At 55.8% G+C, this 23,074-nt stretch overlaps 1 protein-coding gene across 1 annotated transcript in view; it reads right to left on the bottom strand.

Annotated features, from left to right (window-relative positions):
• Positions 1-19,905, bottom strand: part of LOC149753675 (uncharacterized) — a 36,174-nt gene extending 16,269 nt beyond the window's left edge. The window contains exons 1-2 of the mRNA XM_089930361.1: positions 19,185-19,905; positions 18,483-19,103 (exon numbers count right to left, since the gene is read on the bottom strand). Of these exons, the coding sequence (XP_089786487.1) occupies positions 18,483-19,103; positions 19,185-19,778 (1,215 nt within the window). The 5' untranslated portion in view covers positions 19,779-19,905. The remainder of the gene's footprint in view (positions 1-18,482; positions 19,104-19,184) is intronic.
• Positions 19,906-23,074: the final 3,169 nt, after the last annotated feature.

The following is a 23,074-nucleotide window of genomic DNA, read 5'->3' as shown; positions in this document are numbered from 1 at the left end:
AATTAGGACTCTAATTGAATCTGAAGTCCTAATCCGATTAGGACTCTAGGAATCCTACTCCAAGTAGGAATCCAAATTTGATTCAAAAACTCCTAATCTAATTAGGATTGTAGGAATCCTACTCCAAGTAGGAATCCTAGTCCTACTCCAAATAGGATTTCCAGTCCAAGCAGGAATCCCAGTTCAAGTAGGATTCTTGTTTTAAGTCCAATTAATTATTTGCCTCCGTTCCTTCTTCAACTTATTATCAATCGAATTGATTACTTGTGATTCCTAATCACGATTCAACCATCGGATCGGTCAATGCCTCTAGTGTGTGTGACCCCATAGGTTCTATTCTGACTGGTAGTGAGATATATTGTGATCTCTATCACAATATCATTGAAAACTCCTTTCAATGAATTGGAACGATTCCAACTCTACTCATTAGGGTTAATCGATCATCGAGATAATCCCTGTGAGTCCCACCATCCACCAGTGACACCTAGCAGCATGTAGTGGTTACCCAACAAAATAAAATGATGAACCTCTATGTGCAGTTATCATGTGATACAGTCCTTCTATCGTGGATCCCTACAGTACGGAGGTCATGGACAACTTGTCAAACCCCATCGTCTGTCATATGTGAAGATTTATTCGACTTAAGTCCGAGAGTGGAAAACTCTTTCTCCACTGTGCAATCTGCCCCAGCCGAGGTATTGCGAACTCAGTCTTATAAATCACATAGGATCTCTCCTTATCTATCAAGGTCGATAGATTCCTTATAGGTGCATACCCTACTCCTACAGTGAACCTACTGCAGCCAATCTACACTGCATGGACCCATATGGCTAGAGACCATGTATGTGTGCAGTCAAACTACAATAACCTCACTGTGAGTAGCCGAAGCATCGCAGGTCAAAGGACCAGTCACACTACTGCAACATCAAGCAAGTCACTGACGAGTGGATAGACATCCAAGTGACCTTGTATTGGTCACGCTCAATACCCTTGTTCTCTAACAAGCACCTGCACTATTACTTCAGTGTCCCAACACCGTGGACTCGAGTCTCGTCCATCCTCAGGGAAAGTAATGTGTGCACTGATCTCATCGTGTCGATCACCGTCCTCGTGATGATCCATCAATCAGGAGCATTTTAGAAATTAATTATCAATGATACATGGCTCAAATTCTCAACTCTTGAGAATATGCATCATTATTTTATTAATTCCTTGGACGATTCATAGACACAATAACAATATGAATGAAAAAGATGCCTTTCATTTATTCAATAATAATAAAGTCAAGTACAAATTATGTCCTAGAATTAATAATGTGTCAGCCAAAATTGGCTTCTAGGGCATACATCTAACAATGACGTGGATTTCTAGAGCCCAGTTGCAGCGCCTTGACCCCGATCTCCTGGAGAAGTATGGCAACCGGCCGACCTGTACTCGATAGGGTCGAGTTTTTCTCATTTGAAAGGAGTTGATGGGGATATCGGAACCCTTCATTCAAATGATCTTGAGCCCCTAGATTGAGTCAGACTCGGATTGAGTCCATTTGAGTCCGAGTCATTTTTTTTTATTGCATTATTTGTTTTTGTCTTAGTCAAATTAATTTGGTTAGTTCTTTTATTATTAGACTAGTTAATTGGGTTTATGTAATTGGGTCAATTTAGTGGACCAATTTTGGTAAGGGATTAATTGATGTAAGGGCCCAAATTTAGTCGGTGTCAATTGATTGATTTGGCCAATTGATTACTTGACTTGATTAAGATGTAAGGTCTATATAAAGATCACCCCTCTCATGTATGAGACAATTGATGATTGAATGAAAAAACCCTAGCCTCCTTCTTGTTCTTCTTCTTCTTCTTCTTCTTCCTCCTCTTCTCTTCTTATTGCGTCTCTATAACCTTTTCATCCTTCTCCTTTCCTTCTTATTGCTCCTTCTCCTCTTTCCTTGCCAACCCGAAGGGTCACTGCACCTTCCGCCAGCCTCCTACTTTCCTTTAGACTCTACATAGTAGTGCACAAATGAGCACTAGAACCAGAATCTATAACTCAACTAGAAGTAGAAGAAACCGTAAGGTTAGTTTCAATCACGAGCAAGTCTAGGATACCTTCAGAAGGTGTGTCCCTTTTGTTCTTCAGGCTCTCGAGGTATGAAGGGCAGTTCCTTTTCCAGTGGCCGTCGACGTTGCAGTGGAAACATTTTTCTTTGTCATCAGCCCTTTTCTTATGAACTTCCTTCTTAGGCTTTTTGTCTTTCTTGTGCTTCTTTGCAGGCTTCTTTTTCTTCCAAGTAGACTTTCTCTTAGAACTAGAAGTCAGCTCAGCAGCCAGAACAGAGCCCCTTGAACCTTTCAAGGCCACTTCAGCAGTTACCAACATGTTCAACAACTCGGTCTTCGTGCATTCAATTTTATTCATATGGTAGTTTACTATAAACTGACCAAATGAATCAAAAAGGGATTGCAAGATCAGATCTATCTGCAGTTCCTTATGCATGGACATACCGAGCTTCTCAAGCTCCTCGAGGTCCTTGATCATAGTCAAACAGTGATCGTGGACAGACTGCCCCTCGCACATCTTTGCCTTGAAGAGCCTCTTGGACACTTCAAAGCGTGCAGTGCGGCTCTGCTCACTATACAACTCTTGCAGGTGAGCCAGTATTTTTCTAGCAGTCTTTATGTTCTCATGCTGGCATTGAAGTTCGTTAGTCATGGATGCCATGATATAGCACTTGACCCTAATGTCGTCATCAGTCCACTTCTGATGCGTCTCATGCTGATCATCAGTAGGACGTGCTGGTAGCCTAGGGATATCATTCTCGAGCACATACCCTATTTTCTCACAATTTAGAACAATTTTAAGGTTTCTAAGCCAGTCTTTATAGTTGGTTCCGGTCAGTTTGTTGGTCTCAAGGATTCGGGTCAAAGGGTTTGAAGCTGACATTGTGATCTGTAGAGAGTATAGATTCTAGTTAGACTTTGTACTTGAACTTAATTTGTTCTAGAGACTTTTAAAACAAATATGCTCCCACTATTTTCTCGAATCCCTCATACTCCCCTGATGGAGAAACGAAAACCCTACGCGACTAGGATTTTTAGTGGGTACTGCGGTCTCACCGATTTACATGCCGCCTCACCTAACAGTTATTGGTGACATATAAATGGATGAGTGTACAACTCTTGTACAATGCTTCTCAAGCATATTGCAGTGGTACTTGGTCTCTAAGTGATGAAGACCTCACCTAACAGTTATTGGTCCCATTACTTAGTTAAGTCAGACCCACCGTATAACCGCGGAAATAAAGTCGTCATTGGGTCCTCACCTAACAGTTATTGGTGCCCAACCCCACCTTTACCCCACAACATCTCATGTCTAATAGAGAGGTCCAGTCCTCCGATGCAACTTGCCCACCGTGTCCAGCCGAGACAAATCAACACCGAAAAGACCTTAGCAGCTCTACTACGGTGGAAGACCTATGGACTTAATATTGCATAATCAAGTCTTAGTGTTTGCAACTTGAGTTCTTCATAAGAGGTAATCGAACAATTGACCAGGTAAGCAGGTGGGAGGCTCCCCTTACTCAGAGAGTAAGGTCCTAATTAAGTAACCACCTTATAGGCTTGCCTAGACACCAATTAGATCAATTAATCTAATATGACTAACTTATGTTGGTTCACTCTCGACTGATTAGGGAGGTTTCGATTTAGGTCTCACTCGATCGCGTATTCACATCTCATGCAAATATAAATCTACCCGCATAAACATAAGCATTAAACATCCAGGCATTTATCAAAAATAAAATTAAATGGTGATGATCATGGATCTAGGATGGGGTCATTTTACAAGCACATGCACGTCAATTGGTTTGATCGTCTTCAACTCTTGACTCGATCTTGATCCTCTAGGTCCAATTGTGATCAACTCCTTGATCCATCTTCAATCAACCCTTGATCTCGATCCGTGCATGTTGAGCTTGTTGATGTACATATTGATCAACCATCGACGTGCAACACACATCACAGATTACATCCCAGATTGCTTTAAAAATTAAATAAAAATAAAAATAAAATTACAATCCTTTTCATGAGACACGCAGGTCTCTAATACATGAATTTAAGATGCACGCAGGCATCTGAAAATTAAAATTACATGCATCGCAAAACATCGCAGAATATTTCAGCACATTCAAAGGGTCCATCCATGCATGATCATCACCATACGCATCACATGCATAAAAATTATTTTCAGATCTGTAATTTAATTGATTATTCCATCTCATGACTTACTGATCATGCAAGATTTGACTCTAAACACTTGTAATCACATTATCAAAGCATTAGAATCATTAATCTAAGCATTTAAATATTAGTATGCAGAAAAATCAGCAAGCTGAAAATTCTGCATACATAAATTTCAGCAAGCATAATTCCTTAAATTTCAGATCTAAAATGCCTTGAAAAATTTAATTCTAATCTTAATCTACATAACCATGGCTCTGATACCACTGTTAGTATCCCACATATGCCATGAAAATTCGAAATAATTTTCAGATTGCAGCGGAAAAACTATGCGGGATCCGTTCATCGCATGAACGTATTTTAAAACCATTCGTTTGTAGATAGATTAGAATTAAATTATTTTAAACTATTTTAAAATTATTAAGAAGATTAGATCTTCACCTTGTGCGGGAAGATGGTCTCTGCAAATCTGATTCACGTGGATTTGTAGAAGGTTCGATGGAAGCCGCACACGCGTCCGGCCTCTACGGGTATCCACACAAAGTAATGATTCGATCGAAGCCTACGTATCTCCCCGGGGTGCTAGCTCCCTTGCAGAGATGGCTTTTGATGGCTGAAGTCCTCCCTTTCAATCAACTCTTGAATGCCCAGGGAGGAGGAGGAAGAAGGATGGATCAAAAAGAAAAAGAACAAAACACTTTCAGCCTTTTCCTTTTTGTTTTTGTTGGAACCAAGAAATGGGAGGAAGAAGGGCCACCCACGCCTCCCTTTCTTTTCTTTTCCCTTGCGGCTGAAAGGAGGAAGGGAGTTTGCTGCCGTGAAAACCAAAAGAAAAGGATGAGAGGAGGGGCCAAACTCCTCCTCCTTTTATTTCTCCATGAGATAAGGATGAGCTCCTATTTTTTAGGAGCTCACCCTTATCTCTTCCATTCGGCAGCAAGGAGGGGCTTACGCCCCTCCTTTTTCCTTCCACGCATTTCCCAAGGGAAGGGGCGTGGGCCCCTCCCTCATAACCCCTTTAATTAACCACTTAATCAAATTAAATGGTAAGATGGTTTGGGTCTAATGCATGGATCTAATCCTATTCAAAATAGGATTTATATGAACCTGTTACGGGGGAACTTAGCCACCATGCCCCACGTGACCGGCACGCGCGCCCAGGAAGACTACAGCTGCCCCTTGATCCAGCAATCCGACCTCGGGTCGGATATCTTCGGCTCCGCAGTCCGACCCCGAGTCGGCTGCCCCTTGATCCAGCAATCCGACCTCGGGTCGGATACCTTCGGCTCTGCAGTCCGACCCCGAGTCGGCTGCCCCTTGATCCAGCAATCCGACCTCGGGTCGGATATCTTCGGCTCCGCAGCCCGACCCCGAGTCGGCTGCCCCTTGATCCAACAGTCCGACCCCGAGTCGGTTGCCCCTTGATCCAGCAATCCGACCTCGGGTCGGCAATCTCTTGACAACAACAGACTGTTCTCCTGAGGCACGCCGCGGCCCCCTGCTCCACTACTCCCTGCAACGGCCGAATCCGGCGCTGCCCCACGATCCCCTGTAACAACCGTACAAAGCGGAGCTCCACTACGCCCTGCCATGGCCGTACCCGGCGCTGCCCCACGACGCCCTGTAACGGCCACGTCAGTGGCAACCCCATCGTGCCACACGATGACCAATCCCCAGAAAAACCCCCCAGCCTGATATATATGGGGCTGGGGGGGAAGGGGGGGTAAGCAAGATTCTCCGTAGCATCATCTTACCTGCTACCTCTCCTTCTCCTTCGATTTCCTCTAACTTGATCATCGGAGGGCCCCCACTATCCCAGTGGTGGTGCGAGGCTTGCCTGCAGGTTTCCCGGCGGAAGGTGGAGCGCAACCAAAGCAATTCCAAGGGAACTCCGTTCACACCGCTGTGCCAATCGTTCTCGGTTTGGACTCCCAGCAACAGTTGGCGCTAGAGGAAGGGCCCGGATCTCAGAGCGATCGTAATGGCACGGCGAGGTGGTCGTGGAGCTTCCAATGCTTCCGGTCGCGGGGCCTTTCGCGCCACTGGGCGGGAGGCCGCTGCATCTCCAACACGCTCTCAGCAACACTCCACCGCCCCACCGCCCATTCAGATGGTCGAAGCCGCCCAGTTCGACCAGCTAACCCAGCAGGTTCGCACCCTCGCGGATGCGGTGCAGAATCTGCAGGGTGCGATGTCCCGGCGCCGCAGCAGGCTCAGGAGCCGCCGCTGCCTGAGCGTTCGCCTGTCCTCCTCAACCCGCGCTCCTTCCTCTCCCATGGGGAGGAGCGCCGGCGCGAGGAGGATTCTCGAGCACGCTCCATTCTGCCGGGACCTTCCCACCGGAGCTACGCGGGGTACGAGAGGCGGGCCCGGGCGCGTTCCCAGACCCCCCAGTCCTCGAGGAACCCGCGCTCCAGTCGGTCCCCCTCTCGCCGCTCCTTGTCTCCCACCCACCGGTCGCGCTCCCTGGACCGGCGGGTGGACGATCTCCACCGACAACTCCAGGTCCTGAAGGGCCATTCCAAAGATTCCTTCGCTGACTTAGAGATCTCCTCCCAGCCGGCGCTCGCCTCGAGGATCCTGCGGACCCCGAATTCGCCGGGGTTCAAAATGCCGGCGATCGAGCCCTATGATGGGGTGGCGGATCCGCGGAATCACGTCGAGAGTTTCAGGACCCTTATGCTCCTCCACGGAGCGTCAGATCCCCTTCTCTGCAAGGCTTTCCCGGCAACCCTCCGTGGCCCGGCGAGGGCATGGTTCGCCGGGCTGGAGGCTGACTCAATCCGGTCCTTCGACCAGTTCACTCGCCTCTTCATCACTCATTTCGCCGTCAGTAGCCGGCGGCGACTGGTCTCCGACTCCCTCTTTGATGTCCGGCAAAACGAGGGAGAAAGCCTGCGGGATTATCTTACCCGCTTCAACAGGGCTACGCTGGAGGTCCGGAACCTGAGTCAGGAGGTAGCTCTTTCAGCCCTGATGCGTGGCTTCCGAAAGGGCAGAATCACCTTCTCCCTGGACAAACGCCTGCCGCGGAGCTTCCCAGAGCTGTTGTCCCGGGCGAACCAGTATGCGGACGCCGAGGAGGCGGCCACCCACCGGAGCAAAGAGGCCGCCGAGATCCCTCAAAAGCTTGGAAAGAAAAGGCGGAAAGAGGCACGCCAGAGGAGGAGCCCGACGCCTCAGCGTCGGCGCAGAAGCCCGTCGCCGGCGAAGAACCACGGCGCCCCACGCCCTCGTTCTCCGCCCCGACGTTTTCACCGGTACACCCCTCTCCTGACTCCCCGGGCCCAGATCCTTATGGAGATCAAGGGGCGGGAGGACCTCCCGGCCCCGAGACAGATGCGGAGGATCCCTGGAAAGAGGCCTTCCCGGGCGTACTGTGAGTACCATCGAGACCACGGCCACGACACGGAGGACTGCTTCCAGCTTCGGGACGAGATCGAGGCTCTCATCCGCCGGGGGCGTCTCGGTCGATATGTGAGCGACCGACGTCCCCCCGCAGACCCGCGTCCGGCCGACCCGGCCCCTCCGGAGCCTCGGGAGCAGAATCGACCCGTTGCGTGCGTGATCCACACTATCACTGGGGGCTGCCCCCGGCCCGTGAGGAAAGCAGGGGGCTCGACGGAAGCGTTAGGGGCGGCCGTCGCAAAGAGGCAGAGGGTCGGCAATGTAATCACCTTTTGTGATGAGGATGTAAAGGGGGTTCAGACCCCCCACGATGACGCCATGGTGATCTTCCTCACTATGGCAAACTATGATGTAAGGCGTGTTCTTGTGGATAGTGGAAGCTCAGCTGATATCTTGTTTTACGAGGCCTTCCAAAAGATAGGCTTGTCCAGACAATTGTTGCACAAAATATCCACCCCGCTCATAGGATTCACCGGTGACGCTGTCCCGGCGGAAGGTGTCGTTGAGCTGCCTGTGACTGCGGGCGTCGCACCCGCAGAAGCCACGGTGCGACTCGGGTTCTTGGTCGTCCGTGTTCCCTCGGCCTACAACGCTATCCTCGGACGACCCGGACTGAACGCCCTTCGCGCGGTGGTCTCTACGTACCACTTGCTCATGCAGTTCCCCACGGCGGTCGGGATCGGGGAGGTCTGAGGCGACCAACCGACCGCACGGCAATGTTTCCTAGCGACCCTCAAAGGGAAGAAGCCCGCAAATGCCCTAAGCGTCGAGTCCCTTGATGCCAGAGACGAGGTGGCCTTGCGGCAGGGGGAGCCGGCCGAGGGTGTGGTCGAAGTTCCCCTCGAGGAAGGCCGCCGGGACCGGGTGGTCCGGGTCGGCGCCAATCTCGACCCGGGAGCTCGGGCCCGGTTGGTGGAATTCCTCCGAGCCAATGCCGATGTATTTGCCTGGTCGGCGGCCGATGTACCTGGGATCGACCCGGAGGTCATTTCTCACGCCCTCAACGTCGGCCCGACCCACCAGCCAGTAAAGCAGAAGAAGAGACACTGTGCCCCGGATCGGATCCGGGTGGTCGACCAGGAGGTAGACAAACTCTTGGAGGCAGGATTCATAAGGGAGGTGAGTTACCCCGAGTGGCTGGCAAATGTTGTACTTGTCCGGAAGGCGAGCGGGAAGTGGAGGATGTGCGTCGACTATACCGACCTGAACAAGGCGTGCCCTAAGGATAGCTTCCCGCTTCCGCGGATAGACCAACTGGTCGACGCGACTTCCGGATATCAGCTGCTGTCTTTCATGGACGCTGTTACGGGGGAACTTAGCCACCATGCCCCACGTGACCGGCACGCGCGCCCAGGAAGACTACGGCTGCCCCTTGATCCAGCAATCCGACCTCGGGTCGGATATCTTCGGCTCCGCAGTCCGACCCCGAGTCAGCTGCCCCTTGATCCAGCAATCCGACCTCGGGTCGGATACCTTCGGCTCCACAGTCCGACCACAAGTCGGCTGCCCCTTGATCCAGCAATCCGACCTCGGGTCGGATATCTTCGGGTCCGCAGCCCGACCCCGAGTCGGCTGCCCCTTGATCCAGCAGTCCGACCCCGAGTCGGTTGCCCCTTGATCCAGCAATCCGACCTCGGGTCGGCAATCTGTTGACAACAACAGACTGTTCTCCTGAGGCACGCCGCGGCCCCCTGCTCCACTACTCCCTGCAATGGCCGAATCCGGTGCTGCCCCACAATCCCCTGTAACAACCGTACAAAGCGGAGCTCCACTACGCCCTGCCATGGCCGTACCCGGCGCTGCCCCACGACGCCCTGTAACGGCCACGTCAGTGGCAACCCCATCGTGCCACACGATGACCAATCCCCAGAAAAACCCCCCAGCCTGATATATATGGGGCTGGGGGGGAAGGGGGGGTAAGCAAGATTCTCCGTAGCATCATCTTACCTGCCACCTCTCCTTCTCCTTCGATTCCCTCTAACTTGATCGTCGGAGGGCCCCCACTACCCCAGTGGTGGTGCGAGGCTTGCTTGCAGGTTTTCCGGCGGAAGGTGGAGTGCAACCAAAGCAATTCCAAGGGAACCCCGTTCACACCGCTGTGCCAATCGTTCTCGGTTTGGACCCCCAGCAACAGTTGGCGCTAGAGGAAGGGCCCGGATCTCAGAGCGATCGTAATGGCACGGCGAGGTGGTCGTGGAGCTTCCAATGCTTCCGGTCGCGGGGCCTCTCGCGCCACTGGCCGGGAGGCCGCTGCATCTCCAACACGCTATCAGCAACACTCCACCGCCCCACCGCCCATTCAGATGGTCGAAGCCGCCCAGTTCGACCAGCTAACCCAGCAGGTTCGCACCCTCGCGGATGCGGTGCAGAATCTGCATGGTGCGATGTCCCGGGCGCCGCAGCAGGCTCAGGAGCCGCCGCTGCCTGAGCGTTCGCCTGTCCTCCTCAACCCGTGCTCCTTCCTCTCCCATGGGGAGGAGCGCTGGCGCGAGGAGGATTCTCGAGCACGCTCCATTCTGCCGGGACCTTCCCACCGGAGCTGCGCGGGGTACGAGAGGCGGGCCCGAGCGCATTCCCAGACCCCCCAGTCCTCGAGGAACCCGCGCTCCAGTCGGTCCCCCTCTCGCCGCTCCTTGTCTTCCACCCATCGGTCGCGCTCCCTGGACCGGCGGGTGGACGATCTCCACCGACAACTCCAGGTCCTGAAGGGCCATTCCAAAGATCCCTTCGCTGACTTAGAGATCTCCTCCCAGCCGGCGCTCGCCTCGAGGATCCTGCGGACCCCGAATCCGCCGGGGTTCAAAATGCTGGCGATCGAGCCCTATGACGGGGCGGCGGATCCGCGGGATCACGTCGAGAGTTTCAGGACCCTTATATTCCTCCATGGAGCGTCAGATCCCCTTCTCTGCAAGGCTTTTCCGGCAACCCTCCGTGGCCCGGCGAGGGCATGGTTCGCCGGGCTGGAGGCTGACTCAATCCGGTCCTTCGACCAGTTCACTCGCCTCTTCATCACTCATTTCGCCGTCAGTAGCCGGCGGCGACTGGTCTCCGACTCTCTCTTTGATGTCCGGCGAAACGAGGGAGAAAGCCTGCGGGATTATCTTACCCGCTTCAACAGGGCTACGCTGGAGGTCCGGAACCTGAGTCAGGAGGTAGCTCTTTCAGCCCTGAAGCGTGGCTTCCGGAAGGGCAGACTCACCTTCTCCCTGGACAAACGCCTGCCGCGGAGCTTCCCAGAGCTGTTGTCCCGGGCGAACCAGTATGCGGACGCCGAGGAGGCGGCCGCCCACCGGAGCAAGGAGGCCGCCGAGATCCCTCAAAAGCTTGGGAAGAAAAGGCGGAAAGAGGCACGCCAGAGGAGGAGCCCGACGCCTCAGTGTCGGCGCAGAAGCCCGTCGCCGGCGAAGAACCACGGCGCCCCACGCCCTCGCTCTCCGCCCCGACGTTTTCACCGGTACACCCCTCTCCTGACTCCCCGGGCCCAGATCCTTATGGAGATCAAGGGGCGGGAGGACCTCCCGGCCCCGAGACAGATGCGGAGGATCCCTGGGAAGAGGCCCTCCCGGGCGTACTGTGAGTACCATCGAGACCACGGCCACGACACGGAGGACTGCTTCCAGCTTCGGGACGAGATCGAGGCTCTCATCCGCCGGGGGCGTCTCGGTCGATATGTGAGCGACCGACGTCCCCCCGCAGACCCGCGTCCGGCCGACCCGGCCCCTCCGGAGCCTCGGGAGCAGAATCGACCCGTTGCGGGCATGATCCACAGTATCACTGGGGGCTGCCCCCGGCCCGTGAGGAAAGCAGGGGGCTCGACGGAAGCGTTAGGGGCGGCCGTCGCAAAGAGGCAGAGGGTCGGCAATGTAATCACCTTTTGTGATGAGGATGTAAAGGGGGTTCAGACCCCCCACGATGACGCCATGGTGATCTCCCTCACTATGGCAAACTATGATGTAAGGCGTGTTCTTGTGGATAGTGGAAGCTCAGCTGATATCTTGTTTTACGAGGCCTTCCAAAAGATGGGCTTGTCCAGACAATTGTTGCACAAAATATCCACCCCCTCATAGGATTCACCGGTGACGCTGTCCCGGCGGAAGGTGTCGTTGAGCTGCCTGTGACTGCGGGCGTCGCACCCGCAGAAGCCACGGTGCGACTCGGGTTCTTGGTCGTCCGTGTTCCCTCGGCCTACAACGCTATCCTCGGACGACCCGGACTGAACGCCCTTCGCGCGGTGGTCTCTACGTACCACTTGCTCATGCGGTTCCCCACGGCGGTCGGGATCGGGGAGGTCCGAGGCGACCAACCGACCGCACGGCAATGTTTTCTAGCGACCCTCAAAGGGAAGAAGCCCGCAGAAGCCCTAAGCGTCGAGTCCCTTGATGCCAGAGACGAGGTGGCCTTGCGGCAGGGGGAGCCGGCCGAGGGTGTGGTCGAAGTTCCCCTCGAGGAAGGCCGCCGGGACCGGGTGGTCCGGGTCGGCGCCAATCTCGACCCGAGAGCTCGGGCCCGGTTGGTGGAATTCCTCCGAGCCAATGCCGATGTATTTGCCTGGTCGGCAGCCGATGTACCTGAGATCGACCCGGAGGTCATTTCTCACGCACTCAACGTCGACCCGACCCACCGGCCAGTAAAGCAGAAGAAGAGACACTGTGCCCCGGATCGGATTCGGGTGGTCGACCAGGAGGTAGACAAACTCTTGGAGGCAGGATTCATAAGGGAGGTGAGTTACCCCGAGTGGCTGGCAAATGTTGTACTTGTCCGGAAGGCGAGCGGGAAGTGGAGGATGTGCGTCGACTATACCGACCTGAACAAGGCGTGCCCTAAGGATAGCTTCCCGCTTCCGCGGATAGACCAACTGGTCGACGCGACTTCCGGATATCAGCTGCTGTCTTTCATGGACGCCTTCTCCGGTTACAACCAGATAATGATGGCCCAATAGGACGAGGAGAAAACTGCCTTTATAACGGACCGGGGGCTGTACTGCTACAAGGTAGTGCCCTTCGGTCTGAAGAACGCTGGCGCCACTTACCAGCGCCTCGTCAACAAAATCTTCAAAGAGCAAATTGGCCGGAACATGGAGGTGTACGTGGACGATATGCTGGTGAAGAGCCGCCAGGCAGACCAGTACATCGTGGATCTGGAGGAGACTTTCACCACCTTACGGAAGTTTCGCATGAAGCTGAACCCAGCGAAGTGCGCCTTTGGCGCTTCGGCCGGGAGGTTCCTTGGTTTCATTGTCAACCAGCGGGGTATCGAAGCCAACCCGGACAAAATCAAGGCCATCTAAGGTATGTCCCCTCCGACCAAAGTAAAGGAAGTTCAGGAGCTCGCTGGAAGCGTCGCCGCGCTCGGACGATTTGTGGCAAAATCGGCCGAACGCTGCCAACCATTCTTCAAGGTGTTAAAACGCCCAAAAGACTTCCTCTGGACTGCCGAATGTCAAGCAGCATTCGACCAGCTCAAGGAATACCTGGCGTCTCCTCCCCTACTGTCCAAGCCGCAAGAAGGGGAGATGCTCTACCTCTATCTGGCGGTCTCCCCAACCGCGGTCAGTACGGTGCTAGTTCGAGAAGAGGCAAAGCTCCAGAAGCCTGTGTACTACATCAGCCGGGTCCTACGGGACGCCGAGACGCGGTATACGAAGGTTGAGAAGATCGCCTTCGCGCTGCTGACCGCGACCCGGAGGCTCCGCCCCTATTTCCAGGCCCATTCTGTCACCCTCTTAACTGATCAACCGTTACGACAGATCCTCAGCAACTCCGAGAATGCGGGACGGCTGGTGAAGTGGGCAGTAGAACTCGGAGAATTCGACATCCGCTACCAGCCTCGACCCGCCATCAAGGCCCAGGTGCTCGCGGACTTTCTCGCTGAGTGCACGGTGCAGGAGGCGGAACCTAGACCGCCGAAAACGCCCAGCCTCGACCTCCCGACCTGGACGCTTCACATCGATGGGTCGTCGAACCCCGAGGGTGGAGGAGCCGGGCTGGTCCTTACCAGTCCTGATGGAGTGATAGCCGAGTATGCCTTGAGGTTTGGATTTCCAGTTACCAACAACGAGGCGGAATACGAGGCCCTAGTCGCAGGACTCAAACTCACTGGGGAACTCGGCATCCGGCGTTTGAAGGTCTTCACCGACTCCCAGCTAGTGGTCGGGCAGGTCCGTGGGGAGTTCGAGGCCCGGAGCCCGACCATGCAGAACTACGTCCGGAAGGTGCAAGCACTCATTTCCGACCTCGGCAGTGTCGACATCCAGCAGATCCCCAGAAGCGAAAATGCCAGGGCCGACAGGTTGTCCCGCTTGGTGGGCGCAGAGGCGCACAACTTGTCGAGGGCAATCTACCTGGAGACCCTGGATGCCCCGAGCATCGGCGAGGCTGGAGCGGTGATGGCGATTGATCCGGAGCCGTCTTGGACGGACCCGCTCGTCGCCTACCTCGCCGAAGGGATCCTCCCTGAAGACGAAGATCAAGCTCGGCGACTTGTCAGGAAGTCCGCCCACTACGTACTCTATGAAGGGAGGCTGTATCGGACCTCGTTTACCGCCCCCCTCTTAAGGTGCCTCCGCCCCTCGGAGGCGGCCTACGTCCTTGGGAAAGTCCATGAGGGCGTCTGCGGATCGCACTCGGGGGCTAGGTCCTTGGCGCACAAGATCATGAGGCAAGGCTATTATTGGCCTACCTTGTTGGAGGACTCAAAGGATCACGTACGGAAATGCGACGCCTGCCAGCACCACGCCAACGTCCAGAGAGCCCCTTCTGTCCCCTTGGCACCAATCACCGCACCCTGGCCCTTCGCACAGTGGGGAATGGATATCCTCGGACCATTCTCCGTCGCTTCCGCCCAGCGGAAATTCTTGATTGTTGCAATCGACTACTTCACCAAGTGGGTGGAGGCAGAGCCGCTGGCCACTATCACGGAGGCGCAAGTCCAGAAGTTCGTGAAGAAAAACATCATTGTCCGATTTGGGGTACCCCGGGTCCTCATCTCGGATAATGGTCGACAGTTCGACAACAAGCATTTCCGTGACTTCTGCGAGGAATTCGGGATCGAGCATCGGTTCACATCTGTGTCGCATCCCCAAACCAACGGTGAGGCCGAGGTGACAAACCGGACAATCTTCCAAGGAATTAAGGCGCGAATCGGTCGGACGGGGCAAGCTTGGGTCGAAGAACTCGAGAACGTCCTTTGGGCGTATCGGACCACGAATCGGACCCCTACCGGGGAGACGCCTTTCAGCCTAACCTATGGCACGGAGGCGGTTGTCCCCGTGGAGCTCGGACTCCCCTCGCCCCGGGTGGCTACGCACCGACCCGAGGCCAATTCGGAGCAACTCCGAGGAAACTTGGACCTCTTGGAAGAAGCGAGGGAAATGGCGCAGGTTCGGATGGCGATGTATCAGCGGAGGGTGGCCCGATATTATAACTCCAAGGTCCGACCAAAACTTTTCAGAATCGGAGATCTGGTGCTAAGGCGAGCCAAAGCATCTCAACCCGCGGAAGGTGGAAAGCTGGCGCCAAATTGGGAAGGCCCGTATAGGGTTCGCTGGGTAAACCGACCTGGCTCCTACCAGTTGGAGGCCCTAGATGGTCGAGAAATTCCAAGGAGCTGGAATTCCGCTAACCTACGGGTGTATTACCAGTAGAAAGACAAAGCCAGAAAGACAGTTCAAAAAATGTATAGTCCTTTTCATTTCAATAATTCCTGGTCACAATGGCGTGTTCGTGTGATTACAAAGAATTCCCAGAGGGGGATTGGGGAGTAAAGAAAGTAAGGAAGAGGTGGGGACTCCGTAGAGTTGAAGATTCGGGATCCCAAACCCTCCACCCGAAGCAGCTGCAATCCCACCGGGCGTGGGTGCTTCTCCCCGGAGGCGCCATCGACGCCTTACGCAAAAGACGAAGAGCCGGTGCGGACGAAGAAGAAGTGGACGAAGAAGGAGTTCACACTGCTCCTAGAGGAACGCCACCTCCAAATGATATTCCGGCCCTCCCCAAGAGAAGGGGAGGGAAGGAATACAAGGGAGAAGAGCGCGAGGAGGCGCGATCCCGGATGAAGCGTCTGGCGCAGAGCTCAATCGGGAGGTGGGACGGAAAAGAGGGGGGATGTGATCCCGGATGAAACGCCTAAAGCGGAGTTCCACCGGGGAGAATCTCCCCGTTGATCCCAGATGAAACGGCTAGTTGGCGGAAGTCGCGAGGGGCGCACCTCCCGTTCTTCCGGCAGGGGCTTCCCAGCCACGCACCGGAGAGGAGGTCCACGATCCATGGCAACCTGAACAGCTCCGGCTTGGCAGGCTCCACCGCACCTGCACTTATATTTATAGCCAAACCGTGGCCCTCCGGTCGTTCCGATGCGGGTGGCTCCAATAAATGCGGGCGCATCGAATCCGGAGCCGTTCCGGCTCTCGAGGCGTATCCTCCCACGACCTCCTAAGCGTCGTTCTCCTTAATTGCATTCTTCATGCAGGACACTCCGGGCGGCGTGTATCCCACGGCACACGTATCTCCGCACGCGCCCAGGCCGCATCCGCCTCGAAGAACGCGCGTATCGCGGCCGCTTAACTGGCACTCCTCGCAAGCAGCAACTGGCCGATCCGATTTCCCAGGTAATGCCTCAATTAGCATTTAATAGCCTTCTGGTGTTCCCCAGGCGACGCGTCGAGAGGAGGAGAAATACGATCGCAGCTGGCCACGGAGAAACCCCGTCGAGCGGCAAGTGATAGGCGCGCGACCAACGAGCGGATTCCTCGAGGCTCGGCCCTCGGATGCCAGGCTAACCCGATGATCATCCCGAGAGCAGACTAGCCTGAAGCCCCGACCGGTCGCCTCGGCTTGCGCCAGCCTTGCCCGACCAACGAGCGGAATTCCCCGAGGCTCGGCCCTCGGATGCCAGGCTAACCCGATGATAATCCCGGGAGCAGACTAGCCTGAAGCCCCGACCGGACGCCTCGGCTTGCGCCAGCCTTGGCCGACCAACGAGCGGAATTCTCCGAGGCTCGGCCCTCGGATGCCAGGCTAACCCGATGATCATCCCGGGAGCAGACTAGCCTGAAGCCTCGACCGGTCGCCTCGGCTTGCGCCAGCCTTGGCCGACCAATGAGCGGAATTTCCTGAGGCCTAACCCTCGGATGCCAGGCTAACCCGATGATCATCCCGGGAGCAGACTAGCCTGAAGCCCCGACCGGTCGCCTCGGCTTGCGCCAGCCTTGGCCGACCAACGAGCGGAATTTTCCGAGGCTCGGCCCTCGGATGCCAGGCTAACCCGATGATCATCCCGGGAGCAGACTAGCCTGAAGCCCCGACCGGTCGCCTCGGCTTGCGCCAGCCTCGGCCGACAAACGAGCGGAATTCCCCGAGGCTCGGCCCTCGGATGCCAGGCTAACCCGATGATCATCTCGAGAGTAGACTAGCCTGAAGCCCCGACCGGTCGCCTCGGCTTGCGCCAGCCTTGGCCGACCAACGAGCGGAATTCCCCGAGGCTCGGCCCTCGGATGCCAGGCTAACCCGATGATCATCCCGGGAGCAGACTAGCCTGAAGCCCCGATCGGTCACCTCGGCTTGCGCCAGCCTTGGCCGACCAACGAGCGGAATTCCCCGAGGCTCAGTCCTCGGATGCCAGGCTAACCCGATGATCATCCCGGGAGCAGACTAGCCTGAAGCCCCGACCGGTCGCCTCGGCTTGCGCCAGCCTTGGCCGACCAATGAGCGGAATTTCCTGAGGCCTAACCCTCGGATGCCTGGCCTAGCGCCGGAAGAATTTTCTGAGGCCTAACCCTCGGATGCCCGACCAACGAGCGGAATTTCCCGAGGCTCGGCCCTCGGATGCCAGGCTAACCCGATGATCATCCCGGGAGCAGACTAGCCTGAAGCCCCGACCGGTCGCCTCGGCTTGCGCCAGCCTTGGCCGACCAATGAGCGGAATTTCCTGAGGCCTAACCCTCGGATGCTTGGCCTAGCGCCGGAAGAATTTCCTGAGGCCTAACCCTCGGATGCCTGGCCTAGCGCCGGAAGAATTTCCTGAGGCCTAACCCTCGGATGCCTGGCCTAGCGCCGGAAGAATTTTCTGAGGCCTAACCCTCGGATGCCTGGCCTAGCGCCGGAAGAATTTCCTGAGGCCTAACCCTCGGATGCCTGGCCTAGTGCCGGAAGAATTTCCTGAGGCCTAACCCTCGGATGCCTGGCCTAGCGCCGGAAGAATTTTCTGAGGCCTAACCCTCGGATGCCTGGCCTAGCGCCGGAAGAATTTCCTGAGGCCTAACCCTCGGATGCCTGGCCTAGTGCCGGAAGAATTTCCTGAGGCCTAACCCTCGGATGCCTGGCCTAGCGCCGGAAGGATTTCCTGAGGCCTAACCCTCGGATGCCTGGCCTAGCGCCGGAAGGATTTCCTGAGGCCTAACCCTCGGATGCCTGGCCTAGTGCCGGAGGAACTTCAAGAGTCAGGAGTCGGCGAGACGCTATCAAGAGTTAAAAAGAGGAAGGACGAAAGTGAAATGAGGAAACACTTTGTTTGCATTAACTTTCGTTGCATCAGGGCCGAGACCCATACAACATGGCAAAACGCCAACATACAAAGAAAAGAACAAAGAAAAAGTACAGAGGGTCAGCTTGGAGGAACCCCTGGATCGGGAACGGCGAGCACGTCCGCGAAGGGTAGGGAGACGGTTGGAGAACCGGCAGGCAATGGCATCGGAGGGGAGTCGAGGAGGGAGACCCCACTCAGGTCAATTCCGGGGTATTTAGTGGACACCCTTGCCAGGCCTTCATCGAAGCCTAAGGCAAAGGAGTCGGACCCCGCATCCGACATGTCACGGATGAACTCGGCGGACTGACGATAGGCCTGTACCGCCTGACGCCCGATTTCTGTGCTCTTCTCGGCGAGCGCCGCCTCCGCTCGCTCCGTAATCTGAGCTTTCGCTTCCATGACCTTCGCCACAATCCGCTCGTCCGCCTCGGAGGAGACCCTCAGCAGATCGGCCCGAGCCTCCATGTGCTTCGCCTCGGCAGCGACGCGAGCAGCCTCAGCCTCCTCCAGGCGCGAATGAAGCTCCTGGTTGCTCGCACGAGTCCCCTCCAAGGCCGACTCTAATTCGGCCATCTTGGCTTCAAGAGATCGGGTTCGGTTGCGGGCGTTGTCGGCCGACTGCTGGGCCTTCTCCCACCTCTCCCGGAAGTCGGCAGCCTTCCGGGACTGCTTTTCGGCTCGCTCCTCCGCCTTCCTGATCTCGCTTTCGAGACCCGAGGCAACCTTGAGTTGCTCCTGAGCCTCCAACAGTTGCCTCTCGAGGGCGGCGAAGCCGAGTGCCCGCTCTTCGGCCACCTGGAGCCTCGTCTCGAGGTCCCTGGTCGTTCTCCCCGCCGCAGCCTGGCCTCCCTCCTCTACAGCTTTCAGTCGGCTCTCGGCCTTCGCCAGGAGCCTCGCCTGTTCCTCGTGGCTCTCCTCCAGACGGATCATGTACTGGGCGAGCTAAGAGACAGGAAAAACGAGAGCGTCAAACGGGGATCAATAGAGCCTATAAATGGCGAAAGCAGCCAAAAGAACACTCACCGACATGAGGCAGACGCAGCTGGCAGCTCCGACTTCAGGGATCCTCATCTGCCGGACCTGCCTACGGTCACCCTCCAGCAGCACCGTCTCGATGAGATTTCGGGCGCCGGCGAAAGTGAAGGCCGACCCCGACTTCGCCCCGGAGCCGGACGGTAGTTCTGCGGCCTTACCCTTACCCATTGCTTGAGGGAGAGTCATGCCGACCGTGCTCGGGGCGGGGCCCGCGCCAGAAATCGACAGGGTCCCGCTCGGCCGAGGCCTCGGCGCGCCCCTCCTCGTATCATCCGAGGCCGACCGAGTCGAAGGCCGGGCTGGGGACCGACCGCGTCCGACCCGGCCGTCTCGGGCGCGCCCGGATGACACCTCCGGAAAAGCGGTAGTCTCATCACCGGAGGGCTGATACGGCGTCAACTGTCGGTCCGAGCCCGCGGCGTCCCCCTGATCGGTGGGCCCGGACCCGTCTGTCGGCGTCGGAGTCGCCTGCTGGCGGGGCTTCTTCGCCGGTGGGACCCCGCTCGGAGGAGTCCGTTTCTTCCTCCGGACCGCTTCCAGCAGGGACGCCCTACTAACAGCCATTGTCCTGTCCGACTGCATGACGTCGTCGATTTCTGCAAAAAGAACGAGATGGTTAGAAACTGAGAAGCTGATGGAAAGAAGAAACGAAAGAGGAGAAAAGAGCTAAAAAAGAAGAAGTGATGGCGGGCTCACGGTCGGCGGGGACCGAGCTTAGACCGACGTTCACCAAGGCATCCTCGGAAATAAGGCGAGCCACCGGGGGGAGCCGGCCCTCGGCAACCAACCCCCTCAAAACGGCGACGCCATCAGACTCCTCCCTTGACAACCTCGATAGGCCGATCGGGGACTTCATCGGCGTCTCCCAGGTTGTCCCGATTCCCCAAGAGGGATCTACGTCGATGAAAAAGAAACGCTCCTTCCAGCCATGAATGGAGGAAGGAGCCTCCCTGACGAGGCCGCACCCTCGCCGCGCCGCAAAGCACCACCACCCTCTGTCCCGGGGGTGGCCGTTCAGGCCGTAGCATTCCCAAAAGACATTCAGGGTGGCGGGAACCTCGTGCATGCGGCAGAGAACCTGGAAGGCCGTCAGGGTACGCCATGAGTTCGGCACCAGTTGCGTCGGCGCCACTCTTAAACCTCGAAGCACCTGCACGACTAAGTCCGAGGGGGGAAAGCGGAACCCAGCCCGAAGGATGTCCTCATTAATGGCGACCTTCCCTGGAGGAGGATGGGACATCCTCTCCTCAGGCCCCGGGAGCGTAACGTTGCAGGCTTCGGGAAGGTGGTACCGGGCCACGAACCTATCTAGGTCTTCGGGGACCAGCTCCGACTGAATGCGGTCCGCTCTTACTTCGTCCATCCCTAATGGCCAGAGAATCTACGGTCAGGACGGGGTCAAGAGGGGAGAAGGGACCGGAACGACTGGGGTACACTAATACGAAAGGAGAAAGTACGGAGAGCCCTAAATTGAAGAGTGGGGCAACTCACCGGAAGGGAAGGAAGAACGGCTCCGAGAGCGTCAAAGGAGGAGCGAACGAACAGTCCGACGGCAACGGCAACAGCACAAGGGAGAAACTCGAGGATGCCTGTGAAGAGAAAGGCGGACGGGGGAGAGCCCCCGGTTAAATAGGCAGAAAGGCGGGTGACGCCTCGGTGACGCCAGAGGACGCCTGGCTACCGAAGGATCGTTCTCGCCCCAAAGGCGAATCGACGCCGTTAAGGAAGGATGTCCGCCGAAATCCGCAGACCGCCAGATCAGCGACAACCGCCATACGCCATAAAAAAAAGAGCGGGGAGCTCGGAGCGCGCGCGCCTTTCCGAGGGATGGCGGCAATCTCGAAGCATCACTCCCTTCACCCGTTCCCCTCCTGGTTCCAGGCTCGGAAGTGGGGGGCTACTGTTACGGGGGAACTTAGCCACCATGCCCCACGTGACCGGCACGCGCGCCTAGGAAGACTACAGCTGCCCCTTGATCCAGCAATCCGACCTCGGGTCGGATATCTTCGGCTCCGCAGTCCGACCCCGAGTCGGCTGCCCCTTGATCCAGCAATCCGACCTCGGGTCGGATACCTTCGGCTCCGCAGTCCGACCCCGAGTCGGCTGCCCCTTGATCCAGCAATCCGACCTCGGGTCGGATATCTTCGGCTCCGCAGCCCGACCCCGAGTCGGCTGCCCCTTGATCCAGCAGTCCGACCCCGAGTCGGTTGCCCCTTGATCCAGCAATCCGACCTCGGATCGGCAATCTCTTGACAACAACAGACTGTTCTCCTGAGGCACGCCGCGGCCCCCTGCTCCACTACTCCCTGCAACGGCCGAATCCGGCACTGCCCCACGATCCCCTGTAACAACCGTACAAAGCGGAGCTCCACTACGCCCTGCCATGGCCGTACCCGGCGCTGCCCCACGACGCCCTGTAACGGCCACGTCAGTGGCAACCCCATCGTGCCACACGATGACCAATCCCCAGAAAAACCCCCCAGCCTGATATATATGGGGCTGGGGGGAAAGGGGGGGTAAGCAAGATTCTCCGTAGCATCATCTTACCTGCTACCTCTCCTTCTCCTTCGATTCCCTCTAACTTGATCGTCGGAGGGCCCCCACTACCCCAGTGGTGGTGCGAGGCTTGCTTGCAGGTTTTCCGGCGGAAGGTGGAGCGCAACCAAAGCAATTCCAAGGGAACCCCGTTCACACCGCTGTGCCAATCGTTCTCGGTTTGGACTCCCAGCAACAGAACCCATTTCAATTTCCTCCAAATCCTAATCTAATTAGGATTTAATTGAACCATGACTCTATTGAACTCTTCAATCCTAATCCAATTAGGAGTCATGAAATTAATTAGATTAAATTTAGAATTAATTAGGACTTAAGAAAATCCTAATCTAATCACAACTTGTTCAAATTTCAGCCCTAAGACAATAAGGACTTTAGAAATCCTATTCCAAGTAGGACTCTAATTTAATTTGTTGACCCCCTAATGGATTTTGATGAATACAAAACACTAGAGTATAATTCTATTTATCTTAACAATTTAATTGAGAAATTCATGTGTTTTATTAAGAATATTGTTAAGAAATGTCTAGGCAAGTTCCCATAATTTTTATGAATTTATTGAAGAATTTTTTGAGATGAAAGAAAAAGTTCAGGGACAGCCGAGACGTCTCCTGATAGTCTCAGAGACGTCTCTGGCACAAACAGGAAGAACTGGCACACTTGGAGACGTCCCCGGCACCTGCCGAGTCGTCCCCACGATAGCGGAGTCGACTCTCTCAATAGCGGAGTCGACTCTCTCAGTGGCGGCAGAAAGGCAGTTTTCAAGAGATATGCGCGAGACGTCCCCACCGCAAGCAGAGTCGTCCCCACAAGTAAAAAGGAGACTTCCCGAGTCGTCCCCAAGATAGCGGAGACGGCTCTCTCAGGGTTTTCCAAAGAATGATTTTTTCGGTGATAAGGCAGCGGAGACGTCCCCTGAAAGAGCGGAGTCGGCTCTCTCTGGGAATTCCAGAGGACATGTTTTTCGGAGATAAAGAAGCGGAGTCGACCCCGAGACAGCGGAGTCGTCCCCATTCAAAAAGTGCAAACAAGCAGAGTCGTCCCCGTAAAGTGCCGAGTCGACCCCAGACAACGTAAAAAGTAAAATCTTGTAGCCGAGACGTCTCGCGTTGAAGCGGAGACGTCCACGGAACGCCTGGGACGCGACTGACAACTTTTACAGGTTTGGTTCGAATTTCAAATCTCTTTTACTTTATCTCTAACGGCTATTTGCTTTTTGGGCTATAAAAGGGAGCTCTTAAGTGCTTCAAAACAACTTTTCACCAACCCAAAAGCTAGATCATTTAAGAGAGAAGCAAGAGAGAGAAGTTCAAGGGAGTGAGTGC

This window comes from Phoenix dactylifera, chromosome 4 (genome assembly GCF_051530095.1).
Source record: "Phoenix dactylifera cultivar Ajwa chromosome 4, Ajwa_hap1_PhDact_Kaust_v1.1, whole genome shotgun sequence".
Classification (NCBI taxonomy): domain Eukaryota; kingdom Viridiplantae; phylum Streptophyta; class Magnoliopsida; order Arecales; family Arecaceae; genus Phoenix; species Phoenix dactylifera.
This window is presented reverse-complemented; position numbering and strand designations above follow the sequence as displayed.